We start from the raw sequence: 15,515 nt of genomic DNA on the forward strand, positions 1-15,515 counted from the left end.
TATAGGAATGACTAGAGCCTGAACTAATTCCAAATACCGGAAATAAAAAGAGTTCTAAATTCTAAAAGTGCAGTTTATTAAAAAAACCTTTTCTCATGTGTGAATTCAGAATCTTCCCTGATAACTTCAGTTGGAATTTTTAACACTATGCTGACTCTTAAATCATATACAACAGAACCAAGACAAGAAGGAATTAGAAAAGTTTAGTTTCATTACAGAATAGCTGTACTTGTGCATCGTGCTAAAAGGCTAAATTAAGTTATTCTGGTACCAATACGAAAGGCACCAGGAGAACCTACTTTGATTCCACTTACTGAAAAAGCAAAGAAGGCCGGCAGCAGGGGAAAAAAGTTATTTCAGTTTTGTTTTGGTTTGTGTCTTGTTTTGGGGTTTTTTTTAATAATAAACTGAATATAAGTCTCTAATGTCACCAGTACAATTATATTCTCTTTAACAATTTTTTCATAATTTAACAACAGACTACTTCACTCAGCCCATGATTTAATAGAGTATGGGTAAAAAATTGTGCTGTGTTTATAACTGCATTTGAAAATGTAAAAGTAGTAGAAACACTAACAAGAGCAGGGAAGTTAAGACATATATTTTGTCTCAGTTTTAAAAAATCATAAAAGACCAACTCTCACAAACCTATTTAGCAGCTATGTACCTCTGCAGATCTGGCCCATAAGGAGGATATCAGTTTGAAGAGAATGTAATACAATAAATCCCCAGGTTTCTAAGTATTTGGTTACTGCTGTCAGAATTACCTAATTACTTACAAAATAATTGTTCTCTTTCATTCACTAATCCCAATTTGAGTAAGTCCATATGAAAATTTAGTATAGTTTTTTTCATCTGTTGATCTCTAAATTCCAGGAAAGGTCAGCCAAATAAAGCACACTTCCATTCTGCCAGCAGATGGAGATAACTAATAAGCCATATTCTTGTGTCAACACTTTTTCTTTAAAAAAGAAGGCTACATAGTAAAACCTGATTACTTAAGAGGGGTTTTTTTTAGTAATTTTAATTAATACTATTCCTCTTTTAAAGCTATGTTGGGACAACAAATTTTGGGGGACAGGAAGGCCTGAATTAGCACTTAAGGGCTTAAACAATCAAGCATTAAAAAAAATCACATCTGAAAGATGATGTTACAGGTTTTTTGCTGAAACACAAATTTGACAGTCATCATTGTTTAACTGCAACAGCTGTCTTTGGGAAAAGGATCACACACAGCATTGAACTGAACAATCTATAAAACAACACCTGCAACATCCAAAATATTAAAGCCAGAATTATTTGAGAGATCTTAAAACACATCATCAATTTCTGCTCTGAAAATAAAATACCTATTCGTTCTCACAAGGCTGACATGGCACAAAAACATGTTTTGTCAGAACTAAGGTTTATTTATTTTCATCAATAATTTATTAAGCAAAAGACAACAAATCTTTAAAAGGCGCTAGGTGGCCAGTTTCAGCTACAGTACAATGGGCTGTCTTAAAAGATTAATTTACGAGTAACTGAAGAATTTCTCTGAGTGAACAAGCATCTATCTTTGGCAAAACTTTTGCAAAGTAGCTGAGTTTTCCATTAAATAAACTGGCACTTCTAGCAGCAGCCACATTCTTTCCCCAATACAGGAAGAAGAATACCCTTCTAAAGAATCCCATTAAATGTCTTACAAAAACCTATGTTCACAATCAACGTTAGGATTTCTATTGGCAGCTTTTGCATACAACCAGTAGAAAGCAAGCCAAGTATAGCTGGGGAAAAAAAACCAATACATTTTCAGGACTGAACAGGGAGCCAGTCCAATATAACTAACATATAGTTTATTTGCCTTGCTATGTAGCCTTCATTTCCAGGGAAAGCTCGTTGTGTCACATAAGGCAACAGGAATACAAGTATTACGGTAAGTGGCCTTGTTAGAAGATCAACAGTCCTTGTGCAAGTGACATCACAAGACTTAGTTTTACCTCCACTGTTAGTGTGAGTTTTACTCTGCTATGACTGTTGAAGAATAGAAGTAATGCTTTAACTTTTGATAACTTGCTACACAAAGCAGAGCATTCTAACAGCCATAGTAAAACTGTGTGTCATGCTTTAGCACAACTGAATGAAAGAGATTCCAAGACCCTGTGTGCATAAAACACTGCAGAAACCTTGTTTTGGAGAACAAGTTTAGGCTATAGAATTCAGCTGCTAAATCCAGAAACAGGTGGTGAGTCTGGGAAAGTCTAAGTACAGCTCAACAGAATCCGCTTGGAAAAAAATATTTGACCACTTCCTCTGATTTGACATTTATTCAGCAGCATGGTGTATTTGTAAGAAAAAAAGGAAAGAAAAAAAAAAGTAACCTCCAGTAAGTCATATTTGTGAACTGATTACACCAATGGTGATAAACTGAAACAGAAACCACTTTTCAAGAAGATAATATTGTTCATAAATCCATTTTATGATATAAGAAATCTAACATTATTCCTTTATGAATACTGCTCAGAACCCCATGTATGAACATAATGACATAATGATTAAAAAAATTAACCATTATTTCTAATTGGTATGTCAACCATTCAAGTACACCATGTTAATCACTTCAGTAACTAATTCCCTCAAAACTTAAGACAAAATTGAAACTGCAGGCATTATTTTGGTTTGAGTACATATTACCTCTCCAGAGTCATCTTTTAAGTACAAAAAAAAGCTAAAATCCAAGAAATGCAAAGTGAAGACAGTGCTTATTAAACAAGTTCCCCAAGCACTTTAATTTTTTTTGTACCTCCTGACACCACTCTTCTGTTTTGTTACAGCTATCTAGTGTTGTGATTATCTGTCAAACACAATGTCTGTACATCTTCTAACTCGAATTTGTGTAATGATACACAAATAACTAGCTGACATGGGCTCTGTTTCTTCTAAACAGCGCACATCCACAAGTCCTCTTATGGCAACTGCTTACGACAATCTCCCAAGCAAAATGCCTTCAGTAAAAGAACATCTTCAGTCAGAAATGTGCATTAATTTACACACACAAAATAGCCCAAGAAACTCCACAGCCCTTCTAGAAGATGAAAAATTAAATAATACTAGGTTTTTTTGAATGTTAAAAATAGTTTTCTTACGACAAAAAAGGGAGTACAAGGCTGACTTCTCAGTGTCACATTACACGATTAACAGGAAGTTACACAACTTCAAGCGCCTAAGTAAAATACAACCTGTACTTTGCATTTCATGGTTGGTTTGCATTCATGTCACTGAGAAAGATAACATGCATTCATAACCCATTATCCCTACTTCAATCTTTTCTGTGAAATCATTCCTTAACCACAGGATGTGACTCCACATTAAGTTCATCAAACTTAAGTTTTGTGAAGGCTTTCACAGGCCTCGCCATTCCTAAAATAAACAGGGCAAGTCTTGTGTAGACCCTAATGCATTTTATAGAAGGCGCATGACTGTAACTACTTATCATGAGTTTGATGGCAATGTGTGTGCGAATATGGAACCTGAAAAGAGCAAAAGAAGTCAAGCTGAGGAATGCCAGAGCAGGAAAGAGGACTGCCTCCTCATCTTCTTCACCCAAAAACTCTTCTTGTTTCCAGTAGTAGCCTCCTTTCTGACAAACCACATAATGTTTGCTAGGGAGGACGCCTACTACTGTAAACTGCTGCATTTTTACAGTTACGGGAAGGACAAAAGTGCTTTTGCCGGCTCACTCTTATTTCTAGTTTCAACAAATTGTTCCAATATGCTTCTGCTCCTCACAGCAGTCATGTCCACAAGCCAGAGAGCAGATTCTTCTCTCTTTTTGTCCCTATAAAATGTTTTGTTGGTTTTTTGTTGTTTTGCCTTTTTTTTTTTTTAAAGCAGATCAACGAGTGACATTAGAAGACCAAGGGAGAACACACTTGCCTTCTCCACTTAATTTTTGTTAGCAGACACTCCTGTTACTGTAGAGCACGGAAGACCACCAAAGAACTTCAAGGAATGAAAATGGGATGGATGAGAAGAGGAGGCTTGGGAAAGAGAAGATCAGAAATGCTCTCTTTCTGTTGCCTTGGGAACCCACTCAAGTTATTGCAGAGGCTTGCTGATCTCTTTCATAAGGCTCATGGTGGAAAAGCTCTCCTTTTCTCACCAATACACCCCTTGTCAGTGCTTTATATTTCTAAGTTCTTCTGCCAGGGACGATTATTGTAATCATCAAAGCCAATATTTTGTTACAATCTCAGAAGTTAATAGTTGTTAAAATAGACTTTATCATGTATGCTCTGTATTAATACTGAGAAGAGCTTAAAAGATTCCCATCTAGCAAATAACTTGGATGTCTGCATTGCCTGGCTCTCTGTATTGCTTGGCTATATGAAGTGGAAAAACAAGTTGGTGAATCTTGGAAAATATTTCTATTTTTAGGATGTTATAATTCTAGACTTTTGCGTTCAGTTTACACCAAGTTTTATGGAAAATTCTGCCTAAGCCCAAAACTAACCTACTAGTTTTGAGAGTTGTCTTAACACTGCTTTCTGGAAGGATAAGCAGTTACAGCATACACTCAATTACATTCCTTTCAAGATTGACCGCCATAACTCATTGTTCTTTTTGCCTGAAAGGTGGATATTGCTTGAATTCCTTAGTTCTACTTCTTGAAACAGAAACCAGTTCAGTATTCATTTTCAAAGATGAAGCATGAATCATTAAACTTATAAAACGCATGTATGACGCACCACACCCCAAAAATAAGGCAGTATTACTCTGCAGCAATAGGTAACTATTTCACTGTAGGATGACATTAAACTTAATAACCCAACTGCAGCTCCTGGTTTAATACTCCAAATCTTTGGCTCCCAGAAAACCCTGCTGATACAAACAGAGGCAAAATAGCAATCAGACAGAACCAAGGCAAACAAAATAGCAGTTTGGGACTTGGTTCACTGAAGCTGATGCTAAAACCTCACTGACTTCAATACCATCAGGATCAAACCTTGCCTGATCTGACCCAATCCTGTAAAAGTAGTGATGGACCTACCACTGCAACCATACCAATACCATGAATGTAATTTCAGTGTAACAGAATCTATGAACCAATTTGACTCAAACACCAGACGCACACCTTATTGCAGTACTCTATGTCATGAGCAATACCTTAATGCACAACAAAATGGACACAGCAGCAGCAAGTATCTAAATTGATCGAAGACGATTATTTAACTCAACCTGTTGTATTTGACACATGCATTACCATAGGTTTTTAAAGGCACATATTTTGCCTTTTCCAATACTTCCACTGCTATTTAAAATGTGATAGTTAGACAAGTATGTTTGCATAACTTCTACCTTTCTAATCCATGCTTGGGGACCACTGTTGGTCAGCTCATCTGAGGACAGTATCTGTGCTCCAGTACTTCCTGTGAACTGGCCAGGTATGGAGTTTGATTGAGCCCAGGCATCAATCTACAAAATAAAAATCGAATGTAAGACCAAAATAAAAAATTGCATTTTCCTTTGCAATTATCTGTTGCTTCTCAATAGTTTTCCCAATGATTCCTCACTTATGTTTAGTGCTGTGTTCATTAACACTCATTTGTAAGCAGACGCTCCAAAAAGCTGAGTGTCTTTGTATGTTAACCCTGAAGCTCAAGCTCAAAGTCTAGCAAAAGTTCATGGTTCATAGTTAAGGTAAACATTTACTTTCTTTAAGTTCATCAAAATGCTGATGAATAAGTGCAACATACCTGTTCCTGTGCACGATTTAACATGCACATGGCCTCTAAATCAAATGAGTTTTCATTAAGCCTTTTCTGAGCCATTGCTCGATCATTCATAGCTGCAGTTATGTCCACGCCCTAGGAAGAAAAAGATAATTTTTAAAAATACATCAGACCACAGTAATATCCATTTAATCTGGAAAAAGCTGTTGTAGAATAAATGCTACAAATAATACAAAGTTGTTTTACACACTGAATAGTTGGTTTAATACAGAAATGGGCAACATGAAAAAAATCCTGGGACTACTTGTGAAGTATATACAATATGGGCTTTCCCAAACAAATACAAAATCTTAAGTTAAAGTATAACACCCTGATAATTTAATATCACCTATGCATACAAAATATCAGAAATAATTATTTTCAGATAACTATTTTGGTCACAAAAATCCCTGGTGTATAATACTTAAATAGAGATGCATATTATTGTTCAACTGAATGTTATTACAATAGAATTAAATGTAATTTAGTTACAAATTAAAAAAAAAAAAAAAGCCTTCATACAGACCTGTTCATATAAGCACTCTACTATTAAGTCACACTAAAACTTCAAGTCATATGTATAAAAAATTAGAACAAGAATCACATGTATTCCATGAACTTGACTTAGGTGTTTTAATCTTCAGCCTAAAACAGACTGGCATACTAGTAAGACCAGACTAGTAGGTCATGAAATGGACTGTTTTGGAAAAGATTATTTAGATTTGTGCTGCTGAACTAGAACAGAATTTAAAGAAAAATAAATCTGAACCTATCTCACACATACTAAACAGAATCATCTGGGTAAAAATATGGAGCAAATGAAGAATCTTAATGCAAACCTCTACGTGCAAAGCAATCGAGAGCAACACAAAACATCTGTGGATGTAAAGATGTAATAAATTATGGCTGGTATACAGCTCTCTTGTAAAATTATTTGTGCCTTGTTCTTCAGATTATATTTTATGGATCATTCTATTTCGAAAGGAGAAAAAGAACAGCGCTCACTCAGAGACAAGTGAAATTTCTCTGAGATGAGCATATGAAGGAGACTGAAAGGGCTAGTACTGTTTGAAGCACTGAAGAAACCAAATTATCAAAACAGCAGGTGGCATATAGACATAAAGTCAATGGTTTGATTTTTTTTAAACACTTATATTACCAAAGACTTGTATCGTTTGTTAGTCACTATCTCATAACCTTAGCCACTCACACATTATACGAGAATAAAAGGCCAGTAGAAGAAACTGAAACTAGTCTAAAATTGACTCTGCTGAACAGAAAAATACAGTTAATCCACAAAACCCATCAGAGGAACCAGGTCAATAATTTAGTAAATACTGAAAAACCGTAGGAGACAGACACAAATGCCTACAATTGCATAAAATGGAGTTATTTTTGTACTCGGGCTATTAAATCTTATTTTAAGATGGGGGATTTTTTTTACTGTTTAGACATTTTTGTATTTGTATTTCCCTTGGGAAGATCATTATTGAAACATCTGGCACTGACCAAGACAGACTTAAAATCCCAGAAGTCCTATGTGTCTATGAAACTGACTTCAGTGTTTATTTACTGTCCCAGCTGACAACAACACAGATCATAAACAAGGCATAAGAAGAAAAAATTAAAATTAAATTAAAAGATTTTTCTAGCAATTACCTAACATGAAAGCCACATATGTAAAACAATGCCTGTTTACAATATACACTTTATTGTGTTAATAAGTTCCTCTTATATAGTTAAGTAATTCTTTCATGTTTTGTTTGTGAAACTGGTTCAGGAGATAAATAAAAGTTATTTTACTCACCAAAAGCTTCAATCCAGCAATACACATAGGCATGCAAGTAGTCCACTGAAACCACATTGGGACCACTCACATACTTAAACATACATGTGTACTTTAGTGCTTTACCGGACTGGGGCCTATTAGTAGATACCCTGGTTAGTTAGAATTCCCATACACTTTCCCCACATGGTCAGTCACCATTTTGGAGACCATCATGGCTTTGTATTATGTCAAGACACTCGATGGCAGCTTTGGATCTTGAAAAAAAAAATCTCTGCTTGAAGTATGAAAAGTTGTTATTATTTAGTCAAGAAAAACAGTTTCAAGTTCAGCATGCTATTCTCCGTAAGAGTTCTGCCTTTCCGATCCTGACTTTTAACAGCATTTTCCCACAGACACAAATCACAAGTATTGAAGCACGAAGGAAGAGGCTGACAATAGAAAGCAGGCATTTTTGACATACTTTGTAGGTCCACTGATACACCAAATGCATTTGCTACATTTTTAAATCACAACAGTTTCCCTGCATAAGTCAACAGTGTACACTCCAAACTTAAAATACAACCCTTCAACTCTATACTTTCAGACTTTCCAAGTATAGCTTTCTCATAGGTTTCCCTGGCTTCTAGAGATGTGTTCATGCTTCAGATTACTCATGACTTTTTCCTCCATCTCCTACTACCACAACTATATTAAGAGCATAATGTTTTGTTAAAACAATTCATAATACATCAGCAGGGCCATTTCAGACTGCTTATTCCCGTAACTAATTCTGTGACTTGAATAAAAACACAACAATAAAACCAATTACGTATTTTTTAATGTCATATAGACTTGCATCAGAATTGTCACAATCAGATTTTCAAAATTAGCAACAATGAACGGAAGTAAATTATATGTCAAACAAACTTCCTGAGGATCCAAGCACACTCCCCCACTACCCTACTCCAACACCAAGGGAGCTTATCTGGCTAATTTTGCTCAAAGAATGCCATGTCATCCAGAGTCCTCACAAGCATTTAAAAAATTAAGCAGAGAAGCACTCTGTTACCTTTCAGACTCCCTGGAGAAACATACAGGCATTCTGCTACAGCAAGAGTATTCCTGTATCTCAAAATCAGGGATTGCTCAACCCAAGAGGATGGTATGCTCTGTTGTCAGCTAATGACCCTTGAAATCACCCTTAACACAAACCAAGTTAAGGTAAATGCAAATAAAAATATTTATTTACAAAATATAAAAACAGGTAACATTGTTACAAGCATTTATAAAGATACATGTGACAGAAGGGAAAGTCATGTTCAACATATTTACTCCAATGTCCATTTTTAAGGCCTCTTCTACATGATCAATATACAAACCATCAGTGTGTAGCTAACCCAATTTGTCAAAGACAAATGCCTAGCGTCATTGTCAACCGGGATGCAGACAACTACGGAGCTCGCCTGAACTTTGAGCATATCATTAACCATTTGAAGGACAAGACCTTTTACCATCTGGCCAAATGTTAGTATACAATGTTTCTATGCTCTGGACTCTCTACATATACACTAGTAGCTAAGAATGACATGGAGCACAAACACTTCAGAATGTTTGTCTTATTAGTGGTTCATGACAAAGACCAAACAGCAGTTACTATCTACACTGACAGAACAATGAATTGGGTGCCTGACGATCAAAGTCTGAGGTATACTGTGAAAATGTCTGTTGAATGAGTTATACTCACTATGCTTTTGGTGCTGTAAAAGACACAGAAAACACCTTCTGTGCTTCGAGAAGTGAGTTGTACAATCTTAAAAAGTTCTTGAAAAACAAAATGCACCAAGTGGAAAGGACTGTTTCATCAGAAATTGACGCCAAGTCTTTTTTATTTATTTGTTTTGAAAGGTATGAGAACAAGTCTTCAAATGGAGTGAGGCTAACATCAACTTGAAAAAAATTTACATCTGCTTTAAATATTTAATTTACTTAATTACAAAAACCCCACAAAATATCCTTTTGAAGACATTTCAAGGGGAAAAACATTTGCTTTTTTTTTTAGTTTATTATATATACAATTAGATTTTCCTTCAGAAGGCCACAGGGAAGACAGCTATGTAGGAAAATGTACTGTAAAGCTAAAAAATTAGTAGGTACATCCAGATGAAATGGCAGTTTTAGAAACTACTTTCAAACCTAATTTTAACAGATTACATTACAATACAATGTTATTGCTCCAAGATTGGAAGGGCAATTTTAATTATTATTAAATGTATAATCACAGAAGTCTCAACTTAGGGTATTAACCTCTGCAGGAAACTGGACAAGAAACTTGCTTTTCATGTTCAAGCAAAAGTTTAAATTCTTCTTGAGACGAAGAAGTCCACTAGATGACAAAAGCACAGAGTAAGGCTACAGGATGCTTTCATCATTGCCAATGTGAGCATGTCAACCAAATTTCAAGACCACTGCAGTTCATATAATTAGCTTATTGAAGTGTCAGATACTACCTATGTAAGCGTTTTTTTTTCACAGACTGCAATTTGATACCAGTCTGACCAGTTAACGGTTTTGGTTTCCTTATATGATATGCCTTCCTTCCCTTCCTTACCTCGATGGATGGTTTGGGGAAAACATCATCCTTGCTTTCTTCTTTGCCTTTTTCAACTGGAACCCATTCTCCATAGACACTATCTGCTTCTTTTTTCCTGTGTTGAGATCCAGATGAAACAGGAAATTCCTTTGACAGGCTGACCTGATTTTTTGGTTGTGGTGGTGGTGCTGGTTTTATGCTGGGAGTCTTAAAGAAATAAAATTGGAAAAAGTAAGAACTTTAAAACACACAACAACAACATGCCTTTGACAAATGACTTACTGCATACACTTCGCTATTAAGTTTTCATAAAACAGTCATACTTTTTACTAACATCAAACTGAAAGCCTTTGTAACAGATCATCTTAGGACAGCCCTAAAAACACGTGACCAACAAACTGCAGTATACAAGACAATAGAGCTAGAGGCTAAAGTCATTTAAATCACCTTCAGCAGCCAAAAATACACAAAATCTCACTCTCACAACTAACTTCCCTACTTTCTCTTCGCCCCATCATAAAGAGAACAGTCTTCATCTGCCACACATGTACTTTGTAACAGAAAGCTCCAAAATAAAAATCATGGGCAGCAAAAAACATTAGCTATGATATCCACATAATGATAAAAAGCTCTACATAGAGAAAGAAATTTTCAACATTTTGTTTTCTAGTTTTTGATTTTTTTTTAATAGCAGCATGAATCTCAAAGTAGATAAGTCTATGAGGTTGTTCTCCTTAGACATTAGACAGTAATGGTAATATATCAAGAGTTCACAGAGATCTCTGACAGGTTCCTCTTCCAAGAGGCAAACAGAGTCCAGACAGTTCACAATACTGGGCAAACTCGTACTATCAAAGGAACATGGACGGGAATGGTAGTAAGACTAGAATCCATAAAGAATGGGAAGAGTGATACTAAAAGGCTCAAAACTGTGGAAAACAGGCACAGCGGCCCATAACCCCTAAAGAACATTCCTCTTCTGAACCTGTAAGAATCCCAAGATTTCTTGAGTTTCATCATACCACTTTCTAAAGGTACAATATAAATTACAAATCTATTTCTACCTTACTTCTTATGTAACTATGTATTACTGTCTATGCCACAAGCTATATATATTTGTATATAAAAATATAAATGCTAATTATATTTTCACATAGCATATTAATACTTTTGTAGTACTTTTTATCCTGAAAAATCAGAGCAGACTGTCACGGGCACAAAAAACACCCTATAGATACAACTGTAAAAAACAAAAATATCCCCCCAAAAATAGACAAATTCTAATCCATGCTACAAAGCATATGAACCTTGGATGCTTTAAAGAAACATTCCCACATTATATTGCTTCCAACATGCTCATACCCACAAAGTGTCAATACGAGTCAAAAGCAGTCCACCCAAGGAGGGGGTTTTAATGGCACATTTAGACCCTCTTAGGCAACATCAGTGATCCTCACCCTTAACACAGCATTTACTTCCCTATTCGCTCATCTCAAAAGTAACCATTTTTTTCTCCTTTAGTTAACACCTGAGATCTGCTGAAGAAGCAGACATCTGAGATCTGGAGTCTGCACAAAGCTGATAGTATCATCTTATTTAAAATACCTCAAAATGCTTTTAGAATTTTGCTAGGGGTTTTTTGTCTGTCTTTTAAAGAAAAACAATGTTGTTCCAAAAGCATTTTCCAATTCCAATGCTGTTTGCAAATTCATACTGATATTTTTGCAATGAAAATGTGAAAAACTAATCCTCTTTAGGTTACTTAAGCTTTAAAAGCTGCGAAGACATTAATGAAAAAAAACTGTTTCAATCCAATTATGGGAACTACCACAATTTCCTAGACTGCAGTACATTTCTTATTGTAGCAAGAGTACTTTTAACAACATCCCAGTGCAATTTAACCAAGAATATCAATCCCTGATTAATTTCTGTAAAATTACTTGCATTATTTAAAAACAACAACAATTTAAAATATTGAAAATTAAAGAAGTACTCACACTTAAATTGAAGAAAATAGGTTTGGGTTCACTGAGCTTAAAAGGATGATTATAGAAAGGACGTTCTTCCTCCTCTTCATCAGAAACATGAGGTTTGTTCACTATCACATCATCTGTGCTTTGAGCAATCTTCTTGCATTTCTTAAAAAAAAAAAAGGGGGGGGGACATGACAGCTCTGAATAAACCTGGACTTTCAACCAAAACATACAAAAAGAATATTTTTACAGAAAAGTGTTTTTCTTTTCTAAAGAGGTATAAACTGATAAAATCTTTCAGCAATGTCATCACTATATGTATTTTTGACATTTTACACACATTACTAAACACCTACCTAGGTTTGCTAGGCACTCATGCAGCAAATAATTTCACAGACATAAGATTGCACCAGTACACTGTAAATCTTGCTACACAGTGCTAGCTGCAGAATGTGTGTCTAAGGCTGCAAACATTCTAGAGCAGGAACTCACTGGTTGTTTGGCATCCCATGTAACTAGCATATTGCAATCTTATAGAAACTCCAGTATAACTCACAAAGCTACTAGACAGGAAAACCTAAGAATTAATAGTTACTAACTGTAAGTTCCACTGATAGTGCAAGGACCTAGTCAGAAACAATTGCTCCAAAAGATCTCGGATTTCTTCTGAAATACTTTGATGTTGGCCAGGTACGCAAGACATTCCCATTTGATAAAAACATATAGGTGCTATGGGGATACTGCAGCCAAATGAGAAAAAACCTCCAGAAAAAGAAAAAAAAAACCAAGCAAGCAAACAAAAAAACCCCCACAACATTCTAGAGAGGCTAGAATTTTATTATTAAAATCCCTTTACTGATCATGTTTACCTGCACTGAGTGTTTACTGGTAGCAACTACTAACTTAGTCAGTCCAAAATGGATTTGAGAACATTATAGTCTAGTATCATGCTTCTATTATGTCCCCATTTATGAACAGTTACAAGACTTACAAGCTATTTGAGGACATGAAATAATACCAGCAAAGTGAAGCCATCATCTGATTTGAATATAGTTCAACTTCATACCATTGTAAGTCACAACTGTTTGATAACCTGACTGTTGGCATATAAGGATCAAACAGGCAGCTCCATCACTAAAAATCAAGACACATCGATGGCATTGTTCTCATCATTCCGCATTTAAAAAAAAAAAAATCACAAACAATTCCTGCACTCTCCTGTGTTTAGATGCCTTCAAACAATGACTGAAGTACATCCTTTAGGCAACAGGAAAAGCCTGCGCTATTTGGAAAAACAATCAACAAAATGTATTATCTATAGTTATTAGGTGGCTTCCAACTAATTGGAAGCACAGGTTACATTGCAGAAAGGAAAAACAGCACAGCTAGTTTTGCAGGAAGCTGAACAGGCTCTGGAAGGGTTCACTACTTGGGTACACTACTATATAATGATGGCCCAGGCTGGTTCTGTGGCCAAGTTTGATTCAACAGAACAGGGACATCGTCCAGCAGATTCTCACAGTTGAAAAGGGCAATGAAGGGGCAGGTTTTGGGCTTCTAGATTAGCACTAGCTACGCTGGATCCTGGTCATGTTACATGAAGAACTACTTCTGATGTCTGCACAGAGTACCTGCACAATCTCAGCTTTTCTACTAACAAATACTTCTTCCACTAGCTGACACGCAACTAAGACATTTTTTTCAGCTATCTGACATTGCTCAATTTCAGATGTTATTTCCATAAACAGATGTTTCAGAACTGTCACACTGATGATGCAATTTTTTTAAAAGCTTTTTTTTTCCCCCCAATTCAAATTTTCTCTAGTTTCTGGGGGAAAAAAATCATAAGAGGAAACCAGCAAATTGAACAAGGTGACATTATTACAGTAAAAGTATAAGTAGAAAATTTTTTCCCCACAATCAGAACAAAAACATCCCATCTGTAGACTTCAACTGCAAAGGGACAGAATTGCAACAATTCTCTAAAAATAACTTAAGAGTGCACATCAAAATGTACAGAACTATGTGAAGTGGGCACTAGATTTTTAACCCTGAGGTAACATTTAACAACATGAAATTCACTAACAAAAGTAAGAACGTAAATAACTAACAACACCATGACCAAGAACCAGAAGTGAAAGCTCTGTTTTTTATTAACAGGACTGCAAGGAGAACTACCAATTTATACAAAATTAGAACAGAATCAAAACAAACAAACAAAAGCTACAGAATTGTATTTCATGCATTTCCATGGAATTAAAAAGCCTGTTTTCATGACTTAAAAAAAAACAAACCAACTTATAGAGAATAAGGGCTCAAAACACAACCCAGCTTACATGTGGACCAAGCACACAGATTGACAGCTTGCCTAGAAGTCAGAAAAAAAACCCAACTTGCTTAGTTTCAGGTTTGATACTTTTCTCACCTCAGTGAGCTCCTTCAGCGACTCTCTTGATGACTTCTGATTGGCTTTGTCGTCCTTCTTTTGAGACAACAAAGGCATCAGGCTTGGTGGTAAGGGAACACCAGACTTAGCACACATGGCGGCTGCATTAGCTTTGGCTATTTCAAGTAGCTGGGCCTTGTCTAAAAAAAAATTTATTTTTTTTTAAAGAAAAATTATTATTTTTACAGATTCTTGTTTTAATAATAAATAAGCATTTCTCACAGACTAAATAATGGTCTAAGAGAAAAAACAATATTTTATTCACGGTGTGCATTTTTATGTTCTGTGACAATAACTAAAATTGTAATTAGTTGCTCCAAACTTTTAAAAATTTGCTCTACCCAACAAACAAGTGAAATCGCAAATTTAACATAAAGCACAGGAGTCCAAATTAGAGGACTCAAAATCCTCTAAACCCCAGAAGTTCTGATGCCTATTTTACATCACTGATTCATTCTAGTTTTGGAAATACTGGGTCATTTCTACACAGCATAAATTCCAAAGTCTACTTCCTAGCTATGTCTGAAAAGCATTCAAAGGTCTTGAGGAAGTCCCCTCAAGTACCACAATATGTAGCCTGAAAGCTACTAACAACCAATCAACAGAAAACAAAAGCGCTGAGTAAAACGTGCACTTGCATAAAATACAATTACACACAAAACTGCTAATAGAATAGTATTTCACTCTATTAAGGAAAAAAGCATGTGTGGCCCTATCACAGAAATAGGGAATGAAAATCAAGGACATCTGATCCACCAGTTTGCAAATAAATAAGTTACCACTATCTCTATACAAGCATATAGCTTTACAAAGTCCTAAACAGACAAGAAGTCTTTTACTTCTTAATCAATAGAAGTATATAGATACAGCCTTGCTGCACAATCAAAGCATGAAGGCAGATTCAAGGATGCTCATTAATTCTCACGTTCTGTACAAAAGTACTTATCTGGTACAAGGGCTTCCATGGTAACTTTATGAGAGAGGACTA

General features: G+C 35.6%; 1 protein-coding gene across 1 annotated transcript in view; it reads right to left on the reverse strand.

Annotated features, from left to right (window-relative positions):
* The window catches only part of SON (SON DNA binding protein), a gene marked incomplete at its 5' end in the record, with an annotated part of 37,284 nt that overhangs the window by 7,877 nt on the left and 13,892 nt on the right, over window positions 1–15,515 (reverse strand). The window contains 5 exons of the mRNA XM_010084483.1: window positions 5,338–5,454; window positions 5,736–5,846; window positions 10,127–10,315; window positions 12,106–12,246; window positions 14,507–14,667. Of these exons, the coding sequence (XP_010082785.1) occupies window positions 5,338–5,454; window positions 5,736–5,846; window positions 10,127–10,315; window positions 12,106–12,246; window positions 14,507–14,667 (719 nt within the window). The remainder of the gene's footprint in view (window positions 1–5,337; window positions 5,455–5,735; window positions 5,847–10,126; window positions 10,316–12,105; window positions 12,247–14,506; window positions 14,668–15,515) is intronic.

Source organism: Pterocles gutturalis, unplaced genomic scaffold (genome assembly GCF_000699245.1).
Source record: "Pterocles gutturalis isolate BGI_N339 unplaced genomic scaffold, ASM69924v1 scaffold50245, whole genome shotgun sequence".
Taxonomy (NCBI): domain Eukaryota; kingdom Metazoa; phylum Chordata; class Aves; order Pterocliformes; family Pteroclidae; genus Pterocles; species Pterocles gutturalis.